The following is an 18,293-nucleotide window of genomic DNA, read 5'->3' as shown; positions in this document are numbered from 1 at the left end:
CTACTTACAAAACACGGCATAGATTCTGATTAGAATCGCTCAAGCATGTTGCAAAATTCTAAATTTTGATGAATTTTTATAGACCAATCGCTTATCATAGGCCTCCAATATTTTAATATGTTATCTCAGACCACAAAATCTATCTTTGTAAAAGTTTCTTCAAAATCGTCAAAATTTTTTTTTCAAACTACAACAAACGTCAAGACGACACACAATCAAGATCTTTCTATCAGTTTTTGAATTTTTGAAATCGATTATAAATTGTGGGCTAAAACGTGCACCAAAAAAATACACTCATTACTTATGCTAATTACAAAGAAACGGCTTGACCGATCGTCGCGCAAAACTGAAAATCGCCAGTTCTTATCGAGTTACAATCGGTCCAGCCGTTTACGAGAAAACGTAGACAAAAGAACGAAAAATCGGCTCGCGTGCGTACAAGCATACCTTGAAGGCTAATTAATGGCACAAATTAAAAGGAAAGTACTTTTTGAAAAATCATAGCATTCTAGATCCTCCCCCCACGGAGTTATTACCTAACGGCGGTTTCCGTGGTTCATTTTACAAATGATATTAGAATAGTGCTTGTCGAGACCTTTCATTTGATACCCCACATGCCTAAACTTGAAGTAAAACATTTTAACTCATCTGACCACGAATTCTGCAACCCAATGGTCGACTTTTTATTAAATCACGTGTAACGTTTAAACAGTTCATCCAAAGTAAGTGAAGTATTCGGAAAATTTGTGCAAAATTAAATTATCTATAATATTGTCGAGTGCAGCAACACTCTACAGGTACTTGGTATACTTTGGATAGCAAAAATTGACATCAAAATATAAATAAACTATCTTTGTAGAACCCTATTGGTTTGTTGATGCTGTTACAAAGATATTTAGATAGTGCTCGTCAAGATCTTTCATTTGATACCCCACATGTCTATATTTGAAATAAAACGTTCCAACTTACGTTTTATCTAGAGTATTCTACCCATTGGCTTACTTTTTATGAGATATAATAAAAAATAAACCAATCGATTGCAGAACTCGAGATCAAACATATGTTAGGAGGTTTTACATCAAATATAGACACGTGGATATAGACAAATAAAGGTCTCGAAGAGCACTATCCAAATATCTAGAGAGATAATCATAGCATTCTAGATCCTCCCCCCATGAAGTTAATACCTAACGGCGGGTTTCCGTGGGGATATTTTAAGAGAGATGATCATAGCATTCTAGATCCTCCCCCCATGAAGTTAATACCTAACGGCAGGTTCCGCGGAGACATTTTAAGAGAGATATTCGTAGCATTCTAGATTCTCCCCCCATGAAGATAATGCCAAACTGCGGTTTCCGTGGGGACAAGGTGCAAGAGATAAGCGAAGGTTATAGTCGGTTTTATAACGATATTATTCGATATACGAAAAAACATACTGTGAAAGTATAATTAAAAGAGAATCATAACATTCTAGATTCTCCCCCCACGAAGTTGATGCCTAACAATTTTAAGAGAGATGATCATAGCATTCTAGATCCTCCTCCTACAAAGTTAATGCCTAACGGCGAGGACATTTTAGGAGATAAAATCATAGCATTCTAGATCCTCCCCCCACAAAGCTAATGCTTAACGGCGAGGACATTTTAAGAGAGATCATAGCATTCTAGATGCTCCCTCCATGAAGTTAATGTCTATCGACGGTTTCGATGGGGACATTTTAAGAGAGAATCGAAGCATTCTAGACTCCCCCCCACCTACAAAGTTAATGCTTAACGGTGGGAAAATTTCAAGAAAGATAATTGTAGCATTCTAGATCCTCCCACTATAAAGTTAATACCTGACGGCGGTTTCTGTGAAAATATTTTGAATGCTAATTGTAGCACTCTAGATCCTCCCCCTATGAAGTTAATACCTAATACCGGATTCTGTGGGTATATTTTAAGAGAGATGATCGTAGCATTCTAGATCCTCGCACCATAAAGTTAATACCTAACGGCGTTTCCGTAGGGATATTACAAGAGAGATAATCGTAGCATTCTAGATCCTCTCACCCCGTGAAGTTAATACCTTGGGGACATTTTATGAGATACAACCATAGCATTCTAGATCCTCTCCCCCATGAAGTTAAGGCCTAACGGAGGCAAGAGATAGACGGAAGTTATAGCCAATATTATAACCCAAGCGGTATTGAGCCCGGCATATCCAGACAAAAGACTCAGTCTGGGTTGCGTAAACGCATTTTCTTCATTATACAAAAAAAAACATCTTGAAAGTATAATTAAGAGAGAATCATAACATTCTAATCTAGATCCTCCCCCATAAAGTTAATACCTAATAGCGGTTTCCGTGGAGACATTTTAAGAGAGATAATAGTAGCAATCTAGATCCTACCCCCATGAAGTTATCACCCAACATCAGTTTCCGTAAGGACATTTTAAGAGAGATAATCTAGAGTAGAATTCTAGATCCTCCCCCCACAAAGTTAATACCTAAAGGCGGTTTCAGTAGAATCATTTCAATTAAGATAATAGAAGCATTCTAGATCCTCCCCCCACAAAGTTAAGTAAGTGAAGGTCATAGTTGGTACTATAACCCAAGCGGAATTGAGCCAGACATACCCAAACAAAAGACCTAGCTTGGAAAGAGTAAACGCATTCCCTTCGCTATTTAAAAAATAATCTATTTTTACATACCTTGAAGAGATTGTGCCAGATTCAATGAAGGTCTTTCTGATGTTATCAATTTCCTGCGCTTCGATGGCATTCCTTGCAAATAAGCATCGCTAAGTGGTGACTGTGAAGTTTGTCTGCGCTGCCTGATCACATCACGACTGATTATTGGAACCCAGTCCTAAAAAACAGACATAATTATCATTACCTGCACATATTTAACTTACATCCAACTATCCATTCCCCTTACAGCTGGTAATGCATTATGCCACGGTTGACTTCCAATGACAACTTCTGCAGCAACCGGTTCTGCAGTGTCTTCATCCAATTCTATATCAGGCAGAGGAGGCGGAGCAGGTCTCACATTATTCATGGCTTCACCAGGGTTCGAATTGGCGCTCTTGTCATTGTTATTAGGAACTTCATTCAAGGAACCAGCATTGCTACTTTGGGTGCAGGTCTCGGTGTTGGTGCTGAGTCCTGATAATGAGCTGCTGCTGCTTGGTTGGTTTGAAGGCACTGATGAGGTGCGCTGGTCGGCGTTGTCTGCGTCATCGACATCCATAGACTGGGGGGTAAAGGAAATATGATTAGCATGTAGAAGGAACGTCAAAGAGTGGCTCAAGTTATGAGTGAGCGGGCATACGAGTGTTTAGAGATGCGAGCCGCCAAAGGGGCGATTCGTTGCTTCGACATACGAGCAAAATTCGTGAAAAAGTTCCCTCGCGCGTAGGAGAAAGTGGTTGTAGCAATGATTTTCCTGCGACAGAAATATTTGGACTATTTTATGATAGTAAATTATTTTGTAGTTTTGTATTTTGTAGTTAGTACAATTATTTTAATTGTACTAGCTGGCCCGGCAAACGTTTAGTGAGCGTCCATTAATCACGTGATCGATTTTTTAAGGATTTTTGGACTACCCCCTCCCTTACCGAACAAAGGGTATTTTTAGTTACGAGAAAAAATTGTAAAAATTTTAATTGTTTTAACTTCCGGGGTAGTCATAATAATAGGCTGAAAATCGAAAAAGAAAATTTTTGTATATCTTCACGTTTTAGAGGTTTCTTAACATTTTGCCATACCTCAGAAAAAATGGATTTGTGTGTGTGTGTGTGTTTTGTGTGTCCGCATTTTTTCGTACAAGTTTTCGGGCGTACGGATTAACCGATTTCAATGGTTCAAAAAACATTCGATTCCTATTGATGTGATGATCAGTTTTTGGCAAGGCAGGTCCAGCCGTTACGGAGATACAGACCAAAAGTGCAGAAAATATAAAACGAATTTTTTTGAGAGAACGCAGTGTTCGATTTGAATGATCCGTAAAACATTCAATTTGTAATGATTGGCGAAGAGGTGATTAGTTTTTGGCACAGGCATGTCCAGCCGTTTCGGAGATGCCGAGCTAAATGTGCAGAAAATGGCAGTTTTTGAGAGAACTAAGCATCCGATTTGAATGATTTAAAAAACCTTTTGCTTGTTTTGACAAAATAATTGCTTTTGGGAGAAATATTTGTTTCAATTTTTTTTTCAATTTATATTTTGTATTTCAAAAATAATTCATATTTTAATTTTAATTCTTGTTAAAGTTCTAAAGCTTCCTCATACACTTTAAATAAATAGTTTCAACTTTGTAATTCAGTTTATATAATTCTTATAAACAGTATTTAAAATAATCTATATGAAAACATTTCGTTACGGTATGGGAAGTTCCTGCAATTTTCCTCGACGCACGACGCGATACACCGCTAGTTTTTGTAATTTTTTGCTAGAAAAATAACTAAGTGATAGTGAATGTAAAAGTATGCGGAATATAAGTGAAAGAGGCAGCTAACACAAATTAAATAGATGGTTTACCCACTGCAATGCATGCAACATATAAATGTTCCTAGAACATATTAACATTGCAAGTACCAACCTAATCTGAAACTGATTTGATTTAATTTTTCAATTAAATTGGCACATTTTGATATTCAGTAATTTTAATAAAAATATTCGAGGAATATTGAATGTTTTCAAATAGATTTTAAATAATGTATCTTTCATTATTCATATTTTATGGATAAAATAAGAGAGCTTATAAATTGGACTATAAAATTTATAAAAGTTTACATAAAAAGTGAATAAACAAAACAAGCGCAGTTAGAATGAAGAACCTTATCTCATGTTTTTAAGAATTACATAAACTGAATTGCAAAGATAAAATTATTTATTTTAAGTATATAAGTGAGTTTTGGAACTTTGAATTTTGGAATTAAAATTAAAATCCAAATCATTTTCGATGTTCAACAAAAAAAAAAAAATTCTTTAGAAATTCTGAAATATTTTTTTTTTTGCTTTCCCCAAAAACTAATTGTTTCTTCACAAGCAAAATGTTTTTTGAATCATTCAATTCAGGTGCTTAGTTCTCTCAAAAACTGCTAGTTTTTGCACATTTAGCTCGGTATCTCCGAAATAGCTAGACCTGTCTTTGCCAAAAACTAATCAGCATCTCTCCTTATTAATACGAATCGAGTATTTTTTGAATGATTCAAATCGGTTGATCTGTGCGCCCGAAAACGCGAAGAAAAAATACATACAAACACACATCCATGAGGTATGCTAAAATGTTCAGAAACCTCTGAAACGTGGTAATATGCAAAAATTTTCATTTCCATTTTTGGATAATTACAATAACTTACCCTATTGGAAGTTAATAGTAAATTTATTCCTAATATTAAATAAATTATATAAAAACCATGGTGCTGGAACAAAATAATGTCATTTTAATGCATTTATGTAAGTAACATTGCTTTGAGATACAAGCATGGTTACGAAACGAATTAAACTCGTATGTCAAGATACCACTTTACAATATTCTATTTACCTGGCAATTGGAGCTGCGTTGGCTCTTATAAACAATGTACGGCTGAATAACATCAGGATTGACATTGACAGTGTTCATATAATTCCTATACTCGGCTACACTGTACGACATAGCAAGCATCAACAAATTTGGATCAGCTCCACGTGTAACGGAGGCCTAAAACAACATACAACATTATTAGCAACCACAAAATTTTGATTTAGGGACCGATTCTGCTGCATAACAGAAAAATGTTATGGCAAGGCCATGATATAAAGAACTTTCCATGCTAAATATTGACAAAGATAGAAAACCTAACCTAGAAACTGCACAAATAGCAAAAAAACGATGTTAGATAGCAGGATCTTTCTGACTCAGCTTCATAACATACAAGTGACATTGCAGTTTATGTGTAAAACACCTGAATGCACAGCAAATAGATAGACATCTTCACAGTTTTCACTACCAATAAACAAGCATAATGTAGAGTTGCCATGACAATGCTATGTTGCCCCATAAATGCAACTTATGGACCCATTCTGCCTCTTATCAGACTAATGTAGTAGCAAGGCTATGTTATGTAGAACTTTTCATATAAAATCGTTCTAAATATTGTCAAAAGCCATGTGGTCGCTGTGCAGTCAGGCGTTTTTCTCAGGTTGTTAAATAGAAAACCTAACCTAGGAACCGCACAAATGTCAAAAAAACTATGTTAGATAACAGGGTCTTTCTGACCCAGCTTCTTAACATACAAATGACATTGCAGTTTACATGTGAAACTCCTGAATGCACATCAAATACATGACATTTTGACAGTATTTAGTATGATTTAGTAGCATAATGTTTGTAAGTTGGAGCATAACATGGCCTTGCCATAACATTTTTCTATTATGCGTTAGAATCGGTCCCTTAGCTTATTATTTGAAACAAATTATCACACACCACAAAGCGTTGGAATGCCTGCTCAGCACCCCTCTGTCCATCTTGACAAGAGTTCATAACAGCAGCAACTATTAATTCAACAAATTGCCTCAGTTCTCCAGTTAGACGTCTTCCGTAGTTATTTTCACCAGCACTTCTATCCTGGTCCATAGCCACTGTTATCAGGTCTGGTAAACGTGCTCGTACAATTGAACACAATGTAGCAGGCAAGTCTATGTCGTCACGTGTTGGGATTGTATTCTGAAAAAAGTGGAAATTGGATAGAAGAAAGTAGTGGTGCGTGGCATCGCGCCTTAAGGAAAGTTGCTGGTACTTCCAGTACCATAATTTAAAATTTTTGATAGAAGTATTATTTTTTATTATCAATTTTTATTTTTATTTTTCTTACCACGGAACTGAGATGATTTTGCATCCACTCAGCAGCCCTATTGGAAGCTTCACGCAAATCATCTTGATTAAGACTATCTTGTCCAGGAGCCAAGTGATTAAGTAAGAATCTCCTTATTACATTACGAAGCTCATTCAATGGTGAAGAGTCACCACCAGACAGCATTGAGAACAAGTCATTGAGTGGAGTACGATGAACCTGGGTAATAAAAACATAAATTATATCATCTTTTCTTTATTAACCGGTAACTCAATCAGACTTACCAGTTCCATGATGAAGTCTAGAAGCAAGTCTCCGCTATTTTGGCCATCGATGACTTGCACAACTGCATTTTGCAAAGTATTGATCATAGACTGTGAAGCTAACACGTTACGGAACAAGTCCACAGGGGCTGAAATTAAATCAACAATAAGTAAATGAGCATAATTAATAAACAATAGTGCATTGAGTCCCTCAGCATGGAAAATGTGTAACTTTGTTATGTGCAAATGCAAATAAAAATTAAACAAAAATTAAATTTTTAGTCAATCCGAATCATTTCTTAAAAATATGCTTTATTAAGAGTTCTCCATTAATCACATCTCTAATGTATTTTCGAATAAAGAAATCCAAATCTAACTTTCTAACCATTGCAATGACATGAATTGTGATATAACTAAAGATAAAAAATGCATCAATAGTTTTTCCATTTATGTAGACAATTTTTTCAGACAATTTATAACAATATAAAGCAAAAAGAAACGTTTTCAAATAATCCTAAAAGGCATTCAGACAATCTACAATTTTAAGATAATCCACAGCATATTTAAATAATTTGTAACAGTGGATTTGTAACAGAAAATCTACAATGTATTTAGCATTCAACGACCAACAACAGTTTAAGATAATCAGCACCGTCAACACCAATTGCAACGTCTTCAAACAATCTGCAAAGTCTTCAGCTTTCAGTAGAAATCAAATGGTTTTTTGATTATTTAAATCATATAGAGTCTTCAGACAATCTGGAACATCCTAAGACAATCTGCAACGTTCTTAGACGATCTGCAACGTTCTTAGACGATCTGGAACGTTCTTAGACGATCTGCAACGTTCTTAGACAATCTGCAACGTTCTTAGACAATCTGCAAAGCCTTCAGACAATCTGCAAAGCCTTCAGACAATCTGCAAAGCCTTCAGACAGTCTGCAAAGCCTTCAGACAGTCTGCAAAGCCTTCAGACAGTCTGCAAAGCCATCAGACAGTCTGCAAAGCCATCAGACAGTCTGCAAAGCCATCAGACAGTCTGCAAAGCCATCAGACAGTCTGCAAAGCCATCAGACAGTCTGCTACGATCTTAGACAGTCTGCTACGATCTTAGACAGTCTGCTACGATCTTAGACAGTCTGCTACGATCTTAGACAGTCTGCAAGCCTTCAGACAGTCTGCTACGATCTGAGACAGTCTGCTACGATCTTAGACAGTCTGCTACGATCTTAGACAGTCTGCTACGATCTTAGACAGTCTGCTACGATCTTAGACAGTCTGCTACGATCTTAGACAGTCTGCTACGATCTTAGACAGTCTGCTACGATCTTAGACAGTCTGCTACGATCTTAGACAGTCTGCTACGATCTTAGACAGTCTGCTACGATCTTAGACAGTCTGCTACGATCTAGACAGTCTGCTACGATCTTAGACAGTCTGCTACGATCTTAGACAGTCTGCCACGATCTTAGACAGTCTGCCACGATCTTAGACAGTCTGCCACGATCTTAGACAGTCTGCCACGATCTTAGACAGTCTGCCACGATCTTAGACAGTCTGCCACGATCTTAGACAGTCTGCCACGATCTTAGACAGTCTGCCACGATCTTAGACAGTCTGCCACGATCTTAGACAGTCTGCCACGATCTTAGACAGTCTGCCACGATCTTAGACAGTCTGCCACGATCTTAGACAGTCTGCTACGATCTTAGACAGTCTGCTACGATCTTAGACAGTCTGCTACGATCTTAGACAGTCTGCTACGATCTTAGACAGTCTGCTACGATCTTAGACAGTCTGCTACGATCTTAGACAGTCTGCTACGATCTTAGACAGTCTGCTACGATCTTAGACAGTCTGCTACGATCTTAGACAGTCTACTACGATCTTAGACAGTCTGCTACGATCTTAGACAGTCTGCTACGATCTTAGACAGTCTGCTACGATCTTAGACAGTCTGCTACGATCTTAGACAGTCTGCTACGATCTTAGACAGTCTGCTACGATCTTAGACAGTCTGCTACGATCTTAGACAGTCTGCCACGATCTTAGACAGTCTGCCACGATCTTAGACAGTCTGCCACGATCTTAGACAGTCTGCCACGATCTTAGACAGTCTGCCACGATCTTAGACAGTCTGCCACGATCTTAGACAGTCTGCCACGATCTTAGACAGTCTGCTACGATCTTAGACAGTCTGCTACGATCTTAGACAGTCTGCTACGATCTTAGACGGTCTACTACGATCTTAGACGGTCTGCTACGATCTTAGACAGTCTGCTACGATCTTAGACAGTCTGCTACGATCTTAGACAGTCTGCTACGATCTTAGACAGTCTGCTACGATCTTAGACAGTCTGCTACGATCTTAGACAGTCTGCTACGATCTTAGACAGTCTGCTACGATCTTAGACAGTCTGCTACGATCTTAGACAGTCTGCTACGATCTTAGACAGTCTGCTACGATCTTAGACAGTCTGCTACGATCTTAGACAGTCTGCTACGATCTTAGACAGTCTGCTATGATCTTAGACAGTCTGCTACGATCTTAGACAGTCTGCTACGATCTTAGACAGTCTGCTACGATCTTAGACAGTCTGCTACGACCTTGCAACATCTTAAGACAATCTATAACGTCTCAGTCAATCTGCAATGTCTTCAGACAACCTGCAACATTTTTTGATAATCTACAGCATTTTTAAATAATTTGGAACACTCAGACAATCTCAAAAGACTTCAAACAATCTACAACTTATTCAGACAACCTACAAGGTCTTAAGTAAATCTATAAATACATTAAGATAATCAACATTTTAAAATAATTTGTAACGCATTCAGACAGGCTGCAATATATTCAGGCAATCGACAACATTTTGAGACAAACTACAACATCTTCTGACAACATGTGACATCTTCAGAAAACCTACTGAGTGTTCAGACATTTTAAAACACTTTCAGACCATATACATCTCTTCCAGATAATATATAATATTTTCAGACAATCCACAACACTCTCGAACTCTCAAATAATTGGTAACATTTTCAGACAATCTATAAAACTGTCAGACAATTCTCACAATCTCATTCTCGAAAAAAAGCATAAGAAATTATCACTTCAAAAAAGATATTTCACATATTTCTTTTACTACCTCCATTAACAGCAGCAGCAGCAGCAGCCGAAGCCATGCTAGAAGCCATTGAAGAAGCCATCGAGGCAGCAACATTGACTGCAGCTCGAACTGGATCAACAACCTGTTCTCTGTCTGGTGCACTGGCATTTTCATCAGGATTGAGGTTGGGTGTGTTGTTATTCTCATTGCTGGTAGTATTATTGTTATTGTTGATGTTGTTTTGATTCCTGGGACGCAAGTGATGGGAGTTACACGGTAAGTAGGGGTCGAAGTTGTTGGTTAAACCACCCCATATACCACTGGAAATAGAAAGATGACAAAGGAGATGAATAATTGATATGAAACAAATATAAAACTAGATATATTATTTATTTATTAAATATATAGCCCACAGATTCTCCAAGAGGACTCAAAAATACAATTATTTTACATAATGAATAACAATTAAAATATATACAAAAATTGCAATATATAGTTAGTAACATAAAATGCTTAGATAAAATTACATTAATGCAGAATGTAACAATAATATTTATAAACAGAATAAGAAAATAATGAGATATTTGAAAAGAAAATAAAAAAGATAACTTGGCCGATGGAGATTATTTGATTAGGTGAAGTGTTGTGAATATCTATTTCATTATTAATAAGTTAAAGTTAGAGGACATAAGTAAAATTGGCGAATTTAAGAGAAAATTAGATTTAGGGATAGGATAATTGAAAAATAATTGTGAACGCGAAGATAGCCTTGGAACATTAAAGGATAGTTGATTGAGAATAAGAGGACAGCCTATAAAATTATTGCAAAGCTTAAATAAGAACATAATTGTATAGATAAATCGACGTGAGGCAAGGGAAGGAATACCAAATTCTTTTAGTAAAGTGTTGTGGTCGAAGCCACGTTCAGGGTAAATTTTATATGTTTTATAATAAAGGTATTTCAGAAATTTTCGCTGAACCTTCTCTATCGCATCAGAGTTGTTGATATGATGAGGATACCAAATAATCGAACCGTATTCTATTTTTGAATGTACAATAAAATAGTACATGCAAAGAAGTGCATTGGTAGACTTAAATTATTTACAATTTCTCAGTATCAAACCTACAGATTGATGTGGCTCTATTACAAATATCAGTTACATGATCTGTGAAAAAAAAACCAGAATTAAATAGAGCACCTAAATCAGAAATTTTATTACATCTATCAATGCTGTGTGTTTAAAATTTTATAATCATAAAGTATTGAAACGCGCTTATGTGTAAAACTAAGAATCTTGCACTTTGTATATTTAGATGTAATGTTATAGATACACCCAGATTGGAAAAGGTCAAGTTGAGACTGTAATAATAAGCAGTCATCAATAGAATTTATTTTGAGATATAGTTTCAGATCATCTGCAAATAATAAATGTGGACAGCTAATAATATCAAAAATGTCATTAATAAAAATAATAAATAGTAGTGGACCAAGAATGGATCCTGAGTAACACCTGAACTAATATTTTCAATGTTGCTCAAGAATCCATTAAGATAGACAAATCTGTTTACGATTATGAAGATAGATAACTCTTAAAAAAGTGAATAAGTGAAGAATTAAGACCAATCTTAGATAATTTAGTAAGAAGAATGTTATGATCAATTTTGTCAAAGCTTTACTGAAATCAGTGTAAAATAACGTCAACTGTCCATTGATGTCAAGATTCTCAGCTATATATTGTTTAATACAAATTAAATTTGTTACATAGAACGGGCAGGCATGAATCCATGGTTGATTAATAGAAATTAAAGTTCTAACAGAAGGAATTAGTTCTCAATAAATATTTTTTTCAAATACCTTAGCAAAGTTTGATAATAATGATATCGGCCTGTAATTAGTAATGTTTGATGTAACACCTGGTTTAAAAGTTGGAACTAATCGTGCAATTTTCCAACAATTTGGAAAAGTGTTTGTACGCAAAGATAGATTAAATAAAAAATGCAAGTGGATCAGATAGAGTAGATGAGCAATCACGTATATAAAGAAAGATGGAATACCATCGAAACCAAATATTTTGGAGTTCTTAAAACTTGCTATTGCAAGTTGCACAGTACTAGAATCAATTTCACTATATCAATCATGATTCTATCATTATGATAAAATAAAATGGGTATGTCAAGTTTAGGCTAATAAACACTAATAAAGTAAGAATTAAATGCATCAACAATAGCATCAGGAGAATCATAATATTTGTCTAGATAGCACAATCTATTAGGAATAATATTAGCAGCAGTTTTATTACGTGATAAAAGTGGCATTTTGCCTTAAGGCAAGTTGCATGAACTTCCTGATAATAAGAATAGATGAACAGCTAATTAGATAAAATATCTAATATGTAATAAATCCTAAGCTACATCAAATAACTTTTAAATTTTTAAAAACTGACCATCAGTTTTTCAGAGAAAACTGCAACAAAAGATAAAATGGTCGGCTCATATTCACACATATATACTTTTGCAAAATTTTGTCTCATTCGATTCAAAATGACCTGAAACGTCGAAAAACAAAATTGGACTTTTTCTACTTACCCAAATGGCAATCGTATTCCACCTCCCTGTCTCAATTGAACATGGGGCCTGGCAGTGGACCTGGTTTGAGTCGATGTTGTAGGATGCGTAGCCGTGTTGACTCTAGCTTGAGAATTTTGCCCTAAACACAAAATATTTCAAAATCAATATAATGCCTTACTAAATTCTAGATATATAATATATCTAGATAATTTATTTTTTAATATTTTTTATTTACCTGCTTGTGGAGCAGTATTATTATTAGTCTGAGCATTGGGAGCACTTGAGACACTTGCTGTAACATTGACTACGTTCACCGAGGGTGTGCCACCAGCTTGCATACGGTTGATTATTTGACCAGCCACAGCCTGCATGATTTGGGTTATCATACGATTATCTTCGGGCATGGGAATAGTGATGCCCGCTCCTAGAAAGATGAGTTAAAGATATATTTAGATAAAATATTTGTTTAAATAACATATTTGGAAATAATACATAAACAAGCTGTAAGTGGAATTCTGTCTTAAGGCAATTAGGGCATCGTGCCTTAAGGCAAATTGCTGGAACTTCCCGTACCAAAAATTATTATTTTAACATTTTTGAAAAAAAATTTCTTTGAAAAAATAAGATTTTTGAGAAACTATAAATTGGACAAAAAATAGTTTTTTTGAAAAAAAAATTTTTTTTTAAAAATATTTTTTTTAAAAAAAATTTTTTTTTTGAAAAAATTTTTTTTTTTCTTCATTTTGACATATTGTGGAAGATCTGAACTTTTTTTTCAAAGCAATCGTAAGCTTTAACTACATAGGGACAAAATATAAAGCGCGTAAGCGCCGCGTCGCTGTCTAACGCATAAGCATTGGTACGGAACCGATAGGAATGTTAACAAAATGTATACTTATTGTTAAAAATCTATAAAATGTCTGATAATTTGATGTGCATGTCTAATGATCATTTTGACCGCCAAATGGCTCATTTTTTTACTTTTTCCTCTATATCTCGAAACCGCTGGACCTACCTTCATGAAAGTTGTATCGATTCTTCATCTTGTCAATACAAATAAAATGTTTTTTGAATTATTAAAATCGGACGCTCCGTTCTCTTAAAAATGAGTTACCGTTTTCGGAACTTTTTGCCCCGTATCTTCGGAACGGCTTGACCTGCCTTTGCCAAAAACTAATCAGCACGTCTCCTTATCAATACGGATCGAATGTTTTTTGAATTATTCAAATCGGTTGATCCGTGTTCCCGAAATCGTCGACGAAAATTTGTATCCGCACATACATACACACACATACATACATATACACACACATACACACACACACACACATACATCCATTTTTTCTAAGGTATGCCAAAATGTTCAGAAACCTCTGAAACGTAAAGATATATAAAAATTTTCATTTTCGATTTTTTTGCGATTACTATAACTTGCCCTACGGGAAGTTAATAAAAAGGCTATAGATCCCAAAAACTATAGATCCGAAAAACTATAAATCCGAAAAACTATAGATCCGAAAAATATAGATCCGAAAAACTATAGATCCGAAAAACTATAGATCCGAAAAACTATAATTCCCGCAAACTATAATTCCCGCAAAATAAATTCCCGCAAACTATAATTCCCGCAAACTATAAATGCCAAAAACTATAAATGCCAAAAACTATAAATGCCAAAAACTATAAATTCCAAAAACTATAAATTCCAAAAACTATAAATTGCAAAAACTATAAATTACGAAAACTATAAATTATGAAAACTATAAATTCCGAAAACTATAAATGCCATAAACTATAAATGTCAAAAACCATAAATCCCAAAAACTGTGCGCCCTGTAAACTGTACATCCTATAAACTATACAACCTATAAATACTATACATCCTATAAACAATACATCCTATAAACTGTACATCCAATCGCCGTGAAAATTTGGGAAACTGTTAGGTACATCCCCAGACAGGTTATTGGATATTTTGATCGAAACCAAGTGGTAGGGTTTGGCCACCCTGAAGTTTTATTGTTTAGCTTTACTGTTTTTTTTTGGGTATTCTATTTAATATCATATATAAAAACTAGACATAACCCTAAATTTTCACCCTCTTACCACAAACCACAAAAATATTTTATTGGGAATTATTAGTAATTTCATCATTTTTCATCATAATTTCTGTCAGTGAACATTTTTGACTGAATTTCCATTGGATATTATTTGAGCTTATTAAAAAGCTCATTTTTCTCATTAAAAAAAAAATAATTTCATTTCATGGTTTTCACAATAGTTGATGTTATGTTCGAATTATCATTTATTTACCAGTATTGTTGGATCCAGTGGTAGCAGTTGTGGTGGCTGTCGGAGCACCTTCTGTAGTATTATTCATAGGTCTGTTGAACCTCGGAGACACCTCCATGACGACCTCCACATTGCCACCCATTGCCAAACCATCAGGAAGCACTGAAATGATCATCAATTGATTAAAATAATAACAATAATTGTAACAATAATACATTATTCACAAATAACAATCCAATATATTATTTAAATGTGAAAATAATGAAATAATTTAAATAATTAATATAAAATTGAATAATACAAAGAACAAAGCATACAATTTACTCAAATCACCTAACTATACTTACTGAATTCAAAGTTTTGGCTGTGAGGTCCAAAATCACTTGGAACTTCTGCATTTGGCGCATTGGCTTCAGTACTGAAAATATAAAAAATTAAATTATTACTTTAAATAATTACAATAATTATATTATAAACTTAGACTGTGTCAAGTTTTTATGGTAAACGATTTACAAAAATATTCTTCCACCTCCTTGTTCGACAGTCAAGATAATAAGACTTTTATAAATGACCAATTTATAATTTTAACAACGGTTATTTACACAGGTCAGTAAGCCTATGCAACAAAACTTGTATACCATTAAGTATGCTTTTTTGGTTCTAGGTATTGACAATATTAATTTTTCTCATAATTTAAGAAAGTTTTCACAATTCTATGATAATGCACAGGGAGCTTTTATTGACAATCAAATTTTATCATAAAGCTAAATTTAAGTTCTGGGGCACCATGTACCAGAAAGATTTTTTTTTTCGGTATTATATATTGACTTTACTAAGTTTTCTCAAAATTTAAAAAAACTTTCCACATATATAAAATAATGCAGCAGGTATGTTTTCACTATCATATTTACCATGAAACAAAATTGCATCAAAAACACAGACAAGTAAACCTGAAACTCTCATTGTGGGACATACACTATTTAAGTTCAACCTAAGTAATTTAAATATAAGAGAATTCATTATCAATAAAATATGGTTTATAAATAAGATCACTGACATAATCTTGATTCCATATATAACTAGTGGAGCATGGCATCATGCCTCAAACCAAATTGCTGGAGATTCCAGTGATGTAATGAGACATTCGAAGAAAAAAATGTTTTTCAATTGATTTTAATACATAATGAAACTTTCATTATTCTTATGTCTACATGAATGAAGGATTTTATCTCAATATTTCTAAGAATTATATATGATTTGCAAAGTTAAAATTAAGTATTTGAAGTATATAAAAGAGTTTTAGAACTTAAGCTAGAGTTAAAATTAAATTCCAAATCATTTTAGATATTAAAAAATATCAAATTTTGGAAGAAAAATTGCCTTACAAAACTAATCGTTTCTTTACAAGCAAAATGTTTTTTGAAACATTCAAATCGAATGCTTTGTTCTCTCAAAACTGCAATTTTTTACACTTTTAGCTCCTTATATATGAAACTGCTGGGCCTGTTTTTGCCAAAAACTAAACTCCACATCTTCTCATCAATACAAATTGATGGTTTTTGAATCATTCAAATCAGATGTGCTATTCTCTCAAAAACTTAATTTCCATATTCTGCACTCTTTGCTTCATATCTCTGAAACAGCTAGACTGACTTTTGCAAAAAACTAATCAGCACGTCTTTTTGTGAATAGGAATAGAATGGTTTTTGAATATTTCAAATTGATTGTTCCGTGCTCCCGAAAACGTGGATGAAAAATTGTATCCATACATACACACAAACTACACACACACACACATTTTTTGGACAATTACTATATATTATTACTATCTATTTTCTATTTATCTTACCCATTATTTCCAGCCGGAGCAGCATTTGACGCTGCTGTACCATTGCTTCGTCCATTTGACAAGTTGGTTGAAATAGTGATGTTGGGAACTTCGTTTACAAAATTCTCCGTTACAATAGTCTAGAAATAAACCAAAATAATAATAAATATTTTATATTAAACATATTGCATTTGAGCAATGTTTATTATGTTACAAATATTATTATAAAATATTATAATAATGTATTCAAAAGAATTTAATAATGTGTAAATTTATGGATCGATTCTGCTGCAAAACAGACCAATGTTATGGCAAGGCTATGTTATGTAGAACTTTCCATACAAAATTGTTTTAAATATTGTCAAAAACCATGTGGTTGTGCTGTCAGGCGTTTTTCTAAGGTTTTCAGATAGAAAACCTAACTTAGAAACCGCACAAATGTCAAAAAAACGATCTTAGATAACAGGGCCTTTCTGACTCAGCTTCATAACATATGAGTGATGTTGCAGTTCATGTGTAAAGCGCCTGAATGCACAGCAAAAACATGACATTTTAACAGTATTCAGTATGATTCAGTAGCATAATGTATGGAAAATGAATCGTAACCTGGCCTTAAACTTAGATAACAAACAAACATATCATAAGAATGGTTTTAACTTGATAAAAAACTTTAGTGAACATGATTAAAAAAACAAAATACTGGATTGGATCCATATTTAGATAAGAATGCACATTTCATTAAAACAAAAAAATACTCTCTTGGATCTATATTTAGATAAAAATGTTCATTGCATTAAAACAAAAAAATCTAACCAACACCAAAAAATGTAAAAAACCTTTCAAGTTTCTAAAATATCTATAAAAATAATTGTTTAATCAGTTTGGATAAAACAATTTTAACAATTAATATACGAGGTCTGTTCAAAAAGTACCCGGAATTTTCCTTTTTTTCAAAAAAATATTTATTTATTCGTCTACATTAATGTGGTCCCCTTCAAAGTAGTCCCCCCCAGATATAATACACTTATGCCAGCGTTTTTTCCAATTTTCGAAGCACCCTTGATATTCACTTTTTGATATGTCCTTGAGCACTCTCAGCGATTTTCTTCAATCGAGGAAAACCGCCGTCCTTTCATGGGTCTCTTCAACTTTGGGAATAGGAAAAAGTCACACGGAGCCATATCTGGTGAATTTTTTGCACTTTGCAACACTTTATTTCATTTTTTACGCAAAATTTAATACAAATTCTTTGACTTTTCAATTCTTCCATTGTAAAATCGCCGAGCTCAGAAAAAACACGTCGAACCTTAGCGACTACCACAGACAAAGTAAACAGTGAATATAGCTGAAAATTTCATCATACTTAGGGGCATGTATACCAACACAATAAAAAAAAAAAATTTGACAATCAG

General features: G+C 34.2%; 1 protein-coding gene across 1 annotated transcript in view; it reads right to left on the bottom strand.

Annotated features, from left to right (window-relative positions):
• LOC113391249 (large proline-rich protein bag6-B-like) overlaps positions 1–17,072 on the bottom strand; it is an 18,874-nt gene extending 1,802 nt beyond the window's left edge. The window contains exons 1-13 of the mRNA XM_026627197.1: positions 17,064–17,072; positions 16,903–17,021; positions 15,401–15,471; positions 15,075–15,215; positions 12,997–13,185; positions 12,780–12,900; positions 10,233–10,513; positions 7,105–7,232; positions 6,842–7,039; positions 6,454–6,693; positions 5,533–5,688; positions 2,920–3,237; positions 2,694–2,850 (exon numbers count right to left, since the gene is read on the bottom strand). Of these exons, the coding sequence (XP_026482982.1) occupies positions 2,694–2,850; positions 2,920–3,237; positions 5,533–5,688; positions 6,454–6,693; positions 6,842–7,039; positions 7,105–7,232; positions 10,233–10,513; positions 12,780–12,900; positions 12,997–13,185; positions 15,075–15,215; positions 15,401–15,471; positions 16,903–17,021; positions 17,064–17,072 (2,128 nt within the window). The remainder of the gene's footprint in view (positions 1–2,693; positions 2,851–2,919; positions 3,238–5,532; positions 5,689–6,453; positions 6,694–6,841; positions 7,040–7,104; positions 7,233–10,232; positions 10,514–12,779; positions 12,901–12,996; positions 13,186–15,074; positions 15,216–15,400; positions 15,472–16,902; positions 17,022–17,063) is intronic.
• Between the last annotated feature and the right edge of the window lie 1,221 nt (positions 17,073–18,293).

This window comes from Ctenocephalides felis, unplaced genomic scaffold (genome assembly GCF_003426905.1).
Source record: "Ctenocephalides felis isolate EL2017-DRISC unplaced genomic scaffold, ASM342690v1 CF-g0.4_SCAFFOLD_00845, whole genome shotgun sequence".
Taxonomy (NCBI): Eukaryota; Metazoa; Arthropoda; class Insecta; order Siphonaptera; family Pulicidae; genus Ctenocephalides; species Ctenocephalides felis.
This window is presented reverse-complemented; position numbering and strand designations above follow the sequence as displayed.